The sequence below is a fragment of the Schistocerca gregaria genome, chromosome 4, assembly GCF_023897955.1.
Source record: "Schistocerca gregaria isolate iqSchGreg1 chromosome 4, iqSchGreg1.2, whole genome shotgun sequence".
Classification (NCBI taxonomy): Eukaryota; Metazoa; Arthropoda; class Insecta; order Orthoptera; family Acrididae; genus Schistocerca; species Schistocerca gregaria.
The window spans coordinates 317,828,938-317,836,610 of record NC_064923.1 but is presented as its reverse complement, the minus strand read 5'-3'; the positions used below and the strand labels follow the sequence as shown (position 1 = coordinate 317,836,610).

The 7,673-nt window shown below is 42.3% G+C and overlaps 1 protein-coding gene across 16 annotated transcripts in view; it reads right to left on the bottom strand.

Annotated features, from left to right (window-relative positions):
- Positions 1-7,673, bottom strand: part of LOC126266996 (homeobox protein OTX1-like) — a 698,303-nt gene that overhangs the window by 33,761 nt on the left and 656,869 nt on the right. For all 16 annotated transcript variants that reach the window (XM_049971752.1, XM_049971741.1, XM_049971742.1 and 13 more), the window contains one exon: positions 5,586-5,740. In XM_049971752.1, coding sequence (XP_049827709.1) covers positions 5,586-5,740 — 155 coding nt within the window. The remainder of the gene's footprint in view (positions 1-5,585; positions 5,741-7,673) is intronic.

Below are 7,673 nucleotides of genomic sequence, written 5' to 3'. Positions count from 1 at the left end.
TGCTAGAAAAGAAACAATGCTGGAGAACTTTAGGATAATCACGGAAAACCATGAAGCTGGTGGTACTTAAATTACATTATATTAACATTGTGACACTGCCGTCGTTTTGACAATTTCAGGAAATTTAACTATAACAATAGTTTCTGATGACTGTCGAAGTAGGGAAAATATAAAATGTAGACTGGCAATGCAAGGAAAGCGAACCTGAAGAACAGAAATTTAGTAACATCGAGTATATATTTGTCAGGAGGCCTTTTCTGAAAGTTTTTGTATGGAATGTAGCCATGAAATGAAGTGAAACATGGACGATAAACAGTTAACACAAGGAGAGAATACAAGATTTCGAATTGTGGTGCTACAGAAGAATGCTGGAGATTGGATGGGTTGATCACGTAACTAATGAGGCGGCCCTCAATAGAATTGGGGAGAAGAGTAATTTTAGGTACAAACTGACCAAAACAAGGGATCGGTTGATAGGACACGTTTTGAGGCGTCAAGGGATCACCAATCTAGAATTGGAGGGAAGCGTGGAGGGTAAAAGTCGTAGAGGGAGACCAAGAGATGAATACACTAAGCAGACTAAGAAGGATGTAGGCTTCAGTAGTTATTCGGAGATAACGAGGGTTGCACAGGATAGATAGCATGGAGAGCTGCATCAAACCAGTCCCTGGGCTGAAGACCACAACAACAACAACAACAACAACAATTTCAATCACATATGCAAGTGAAACACTCATTGAATCAAAAACTAGATTTACAAGAAATTAAGAAAGTAGAGATTATTAGAAAAATTCGGGTCCACGATACACACAAGATGGATACAGACTGCAAACCATCGAGACAACAGAAAAAGTAGCAAACATCGAAACTGACATCAGAAAGAGACGAATGAAGTTCTATGGACACCTACACAGATTACCCGGAAACAGACTAACCAAACGTCTGTTGGACTATGTGACATACCTTGGGTAACTGAAGTTAAGAAGGATTTAATGAAAGCAAAAATTGACGTAACAAACATATCAGACAGGGATGAATTAAGAAGCAAAACTGATACGGGGAAGTTTATTCCAGAGATGGAACCAAAACCATACCGACCAAAGAAAGAAGGCCTTCGGCGAGAAAATGAAGAAATATTGGGAAAATAAGAAGGACCGTAAGAAAGATTGAAAATCATCTGCTTACCGTTCTCCAATGGGGACATTCGCTAATAATAATTCTAGGTTAAAGGAAGACTGATAAATTTCTTGGTTCGGCGAGATTAGATTCTGCAACCTAACTGTTTCTAGGCATTCTCTTTACCACTGGGACACGACACCTGACTATAGAGAATGTAATTAAAAACGTGGAACAAGTTGTGAATCGTAGGAGCCTTCTACTGCAATCATAGCTTAAATAGATATTGTAGGTGAAATACCGTTCCCATATGGGGACGTTTCGTACAGTACTCATATTCTACTTTCCAGAAGTAATATGTCAAGAGTTAGATGAATCAGGTTAACTTGCAGCTCTTAATTTTTGCAGTCTCCAGTATTTGTCTGAAACAGTCTATTGTAAATTTTCTAAGCATAAATAAATTTCTGTCCCTATTTGGGACAATTCAGCAGTGAGAAACATCTGATATTCTCCTAAATTCTCGTTGATACTTACACTAAAAACAATTAAAAAGGTTAATGGAAGCTCCGGCCCCGACTGTGGTTTTTCTCCCTTATCGATGACGTGTGAAAAAGGAGTAATGTGTCCTGGCCCACATCGTAGGGTACACATTAGGATGAATTAGTATGTGCTTACGTCATGCAGCTAAAACAACATCACAATTAGAAAGTGGAACCAGAGTATCTATCAAAACAACTCTTTGTCTACAGCTGTCTGACAACTTTTCGATCTATAAAACACAGCAGATAACAACACATGGATAATGTTACGCTAACTTCGCAGGTGACAAACTCAACGTAGACAAGTCAAAAGCAATAATAAAGAAAGAGAGAAAACCCGTTATACATAGAATCGTCATAACTCTTGTATTCAAAAATTTTTGCGTCAATGATGGATATAAATCTGGCATATTTCACACGTTTGGTGATTTGAAACAACTTTACTCGTTAAACCCATTAATGTACACAATGATGAGGCTAACATCTGAAGGAAAGGTGGCGGAATGTATAACTGTCTTCCTCATGGAATGCAAACGTTCTGAGATAGCCCTTTATTTTCGCTCTAACCTGTTTTCGTTCATTCATTCGGTCCTTTGTAGGTCTATCATTGTCTTCCTAAAATTAGTATCTTACTTCCCTTTCCTTTAAAACGTACAAGGTACAGGTATACAGCTGACACATTCACATACTACCTGAGGGGAGGTGGATAATAGTGTGGCTATGTCATCGCTGTTTGACACAACGCCGCAAGGCAGACTTAACGAAGGGCTGAGCGTACTATATAGGTTCTCAGATATGTGAGTGGCTCGAAGATATTTATGTAACAGAACCCAGAATGTCATCCTGCATGGCGAAAGTTCGTCGGAGACAAAGGTATAGTCAGAAGGGTCAAAGCGGGATGTAATAGGACCGCTCCTGTTCTTTATATACGTGAAGGATCTAACGGATAGGGTTAAAAGCAGTCTGCGAATGTTTGCTGATGACTCTGTAGTGCACGGGAAAGTATCATCATTGAGTGATTCTAGAAGGATACGGGCTGACTTTTACAGAACTTCTATTTGGTTTGATGAACGGCGGATTGCTCTAAATGTGGATTAATGTAAGTTAAATACACACGATCGGGGAAAACACGGTGTGTTGCTTGATACAGTTACATCAGTTAAATATGTAGAAGTAACGTTGCACAGCAATTGAAAGATCACGTAAGTCGGGTTGTTGGGAAGATCTACTAAAGAGACGGCCTACACTACGATTGTAGATATTTTTTAGTACTGGAGCGTAGTGTGGGATCCTTACGAGATAGGATAAACGTACCAAAACGAGTAAGTTCAAAGAAGGGCAGCACGTTTTGTACTATCGAAAAATAGGGGAGACAATGCCACTGAAATAACGCAGGATTTGGGATGGAAATCGTTAAAATAAAAACGTTTCTGGTTGTGGCGAGACCTTCTCACGAAATTTCTATCACTAACTTTCTCCTCCGTATGTGAGAATATTTTGTCGGCGGAGACTTACATCGAGAGAAACAAGCATAAGAATAAAATAAGGTAAACCAGAGTTCGCACGGTAAGATATAGGTGATCGTCTTTTCTGCGTGGTCTTCGAGAGTGGAACAACAGAATTATTAAGGTGTTTCCATGAACCCCTCCGCCAGACACTTAAATGTGATTTGCAGAGTATCCACGTAAATTTAAATGTAGGTACAGAGTCGGAGAATCCTAGGAAAGTGTTGGTTCCATAAAACAAAATAACGCGCGGAAAGATTATTCAACCAGTAAGAAGCTGCTTCACTCATTACGAGATAGTGAGTTGTTTTTCAGGCGTAAAACCAACATTTGAGTGATACTAAGGAAAACTGAGTATCGATGGCAAAAGTTCTCTGGACAAACAGATCTGCTTGAACGAGAGAGTATCGTTGCCTGGAGATTCTGTTCTTTGAGGACAGTATGTAAGTGAAAGCCTCACAAAATTGTGTCGTTGGAAGAAACGTGATCATTCTAGATCGACTACAAGAAGTGATGACACTGCACAACGAAAGGTCCAGTTCGTAAAAGGCAATTGGCCCATTCTTTTACATGTTGGAACAATTGGTGGGTTTATTCCAAGTGCTTTTGTTGTTGCTTACACCAAAGAAATCTGGGGCCTCTAAGAGGAAATGACGGCAACAAAATTTGAAGAGTAGTTAGTATACCTTTTGCTTCCAAACGTTGGAAGGAACTCCAGCATAATTTTGTATTATACATCATGTAACTCCGTTCATTTAAACGAAGTTCCTAAATGTAGAAGCAGGAAGAGTGGCAAGGAGGACTTGCTAGAGAAGAACAGCGTAGATTTATCTGATAGGGAAATGAAAAAGGCAGAAATGGTGGAAATCGCAAATGAGCATAAATAACGTAAAATTACTTAAGATAGTAACAAAATAGCAGAAGAAAATGGTCGTGGTGTGTTGCGTTTTCCACTATATCACTGCCACGTCAGTGTAATAAAATTCGTGTGAGCTCAGGTGAAATCATATGTTGCCGATAGAAATAAATCTTAAATTAAAAGACGTCGAAATTTTAGTGCCTGAGACATTCGCCAGTATTAATCCCACGAGATGGAACAACACTCAATGTCTCTTAGAAGAGGTTAGGGGATAATAGCAGCAGCAGCAGGAGTGAAGATAGTGAACGTGACACAGAAGATGCAGATAATGACACTTTAATTGAAGAAAGTGGCAGCCAGAAATAATGTAGTCCGAAAATTGATAGATACATCATGGGGTGCTAATTCAAGCACTGTGCGCTCAAGCGCGCTTGCTCTACGTTATTCCACTTCTGAATATGCATGTTCGGTATGGTACAAGTCAACTCATGCCAGGAACGTAGATGTGGCTCTAAATGATTATTGCCGGATTATCACGGGCTGCTTAAGACCTACTCCTGTGGACAAACTCCATTGACTCGCTGGCATAGCTCCTCCTGAAATCAGACGGGAGGTAGCTGCGAGATATGAGAAAAGTAAGGCCTCAACGAAGGAAGCCCATCCAGTATATGGTCGTCAGCCCGCACATCCTTGGCTGAAATCAAAAAAGAGCTTATCGACAACTACTGAGGCTCTCATCGAGAATCCACATGCGGCAGGGATGGTGAGACAAATGTCGGTATTTGGGAGAAAGGATGGCTCCAAAGGAAGAACTTCCCCCTGGACATTCGGAGAAGTGGTCAATATGGAGGTCTCTCAATAGATTACGATCAAACAGCGAGATGCAAGACCAATCTGGGGACTTGTGGTTTCTCTGTGGACTCAGTTCTTTGCCGATGTGGCGTTGAGCAGACTAACAGCCATTTCCTTTAGTGTTCCTCATCACCAACCAACTGCACCATGCAAGACCTAATGAGAGCTACACCAAATGCAATTTAAGTGTCCAATTTTTGGTCTCCTTTTGAGTAAAATTATGTCAAAACATATATACCATATACATATTTCTTGATATTTCTGTACTTTTGACGCGATAAATAAATAATTAATTGAAAACTGGTTCTCTAACCTCGTCCACGAGATGTATCTATGCATTAGAATATATGTTGAAATACTGAAACATCGTATTCTTCACTTTGCTTCGACATATATTTCCAGGCCTAAATTTCTTTATAATTACGTCCACAGTATGTCTGAATTCCCCAAGGTTATCGGCGGTATTTCACGCTTCGGAAGTTCGGCAATGCAACAGCTCCACAATTTTAAGGTGTGATATTCGTAACGGGGCGACCGACGCGGCGTAACAGAAGCCTCTTGGTAGCATTGGCAACATGGCCGCCGGCTGTCAGCGTCGTTCTTTCGGCAGCTCGACTGTACCTTTCACGTGTACCGCATGATGGACAGCGGAGTACGTATGCAGAGTCAACATGCTTTTGCTGAGTGCTGTGACTGAGGACCAAGGACACTTACCTGTACTCTGGACTCTGGGAGGTTGATCTTGAGGGCGACCTCCTCCCTCATGAAGATGTCCGGGTAGCGCGTCTTGGCGAACAGCGCCTCCAGAACGTCCAGCTGGGCGCGCGTGAACGTCGTCCGCTCCCTGCGCTGCTTCCGAGGGTTTACACCTGCCACACACAGACAACACACACAGTAAGCTACCTGCCTGACAACTTACAACTAGTCTCTGTGCTCACAACAACTGAAGAAGTGTAGCAGCTCCCAAAAACTGAGCAGCAGGGTGCTCCAAAAGACCAGCAAAGCGAAGCGAGGCAGCAATGAAACTTCAGTGAATCGCAGATTCTATGTTCATTCATATTTAGTGCCTTTCTGTAAGTTAACTGATTTTGCAAACTGATTTTATATCGTGGGATATATTTACCACCGTCTTTTTTATGAGTGTAACTATAAACATTTCGATACTGAAAATTAGCAAGAATTTCTAATTTTCATTTACTTATTTATTTATTCAATAGCAACAGACACAGAGAAACCTGGAACTGAGTCGAATTTTAGCAGGCAGCTATGAGAATAGAGACGAAGGAATCACCATCTATGAAACATATCTTTATGTGACGAGCTTTTGTACAGACAGTGTCCCTTCACAATAATTTTTTCTATTAGTCCCCGTCGTAGGAATTTCATATTGTCTGCCAAAAGAGTGAAGCCTCCAGAAGCAAAGAGGAAACGAAATTGCACTGGTTGAGAGGATATGTAATTTTATTTCAGTAATTACAAAATCGAGTCAAAATTACCAAGAACTTCGCAGTATACGCTCACTGAACAGTATTACCCTACACCCCCTCTCACCTGGAAGCATCCATCCTTCCCTGAGGCAAAGCTCGATCGAACCTGTTTTAAATGGTCCTTGATATCCTCGATATTAATACTGGGATGAAGCCGACCTCTGAGCTCGTCCCATACATGTTCTATCAGGGACAGATATGGAGAACTTGTTGGCCACGGGAATACGTCAACATTACGCAGGCAGTTCATAGATACACATTGCATGTGTGAAAGGCCATTGTCCTGCTGAAAAATCACACCACTATCGTCTCACCTGAGAAGTAATAGGGATACATGATGTACGTGGATACCATCGTGCTGGCTCAGCTCTCTCAGTCAATACCAGCCGTAACATGAACTCATACCAGATGGCTCCCAATACCGTGACGCCTCTCCTAAGTATTGGTCACCCCCATACTCACTGGCGATGGTCTTCTGACCTAGTGTACGGTAGACCGTGATTCATCACTGAACACAATACGACGCCACTCACATGCCCAAGGCGACGGTTTAAACCCGCGTCCCGCCATCCTGATTTAGGTTTTTCGTGATTTCGCTAAATCGCTCCAGGCAAATGTCGGGATGGTTTCTTTCAAAGAGATGGCTGACTTCCTTCCCCTGACCCGATGGGACTGATGATCTCGCTGTTTGGTCCCCTCCCCCAAATCAACCAAGCAACCTCTCACAAGCAGTCCATGCTTTCCATTTATGGCACCATTCGAAACGCATCCGTTTGTGTTGTGTTCAATGAGCCTACGGATGGGACGGTAATTTGGTGCACAATAGAGCGATCCTCCCGTGACGTTTTCAGCCGTGGTCGCCAGCACCTTCACGACTGTGTGCTGCCTTCACGCTCCCATACAGTCTGCCTTTGGGCCAGTGCCGTATCCCAATGCCGCATAAACCTAGATACTGCGTGAAACGGCCATCCGTCCAGATCGTAAACCACAATGAGGCCGCTTTCAATCTGTGTCAGGCGCTCACACGTGTGCGCGTTTTCTCCGTGCCCTTCACGGTGATCACACCATTTCTGGCGCTGTTCAGGGTCCGTATCTACCCTACCAGGCCTGGTAACAACACTAAACACGAATAACACTACTGCAGTCTGCTGGCCGTTCTACCTCTCTCACGGAATTGCAACTCTAATCATTTACTTACATGCTGATGGTGTATACATACAAACAACAATGAGACTAGTCCGGCGCAAGAAAGATCCTGCTGTGTGCTATCTACCCTTACCCAGAATATTGGCCTACGTAAGTGTGCTGCTGAGTG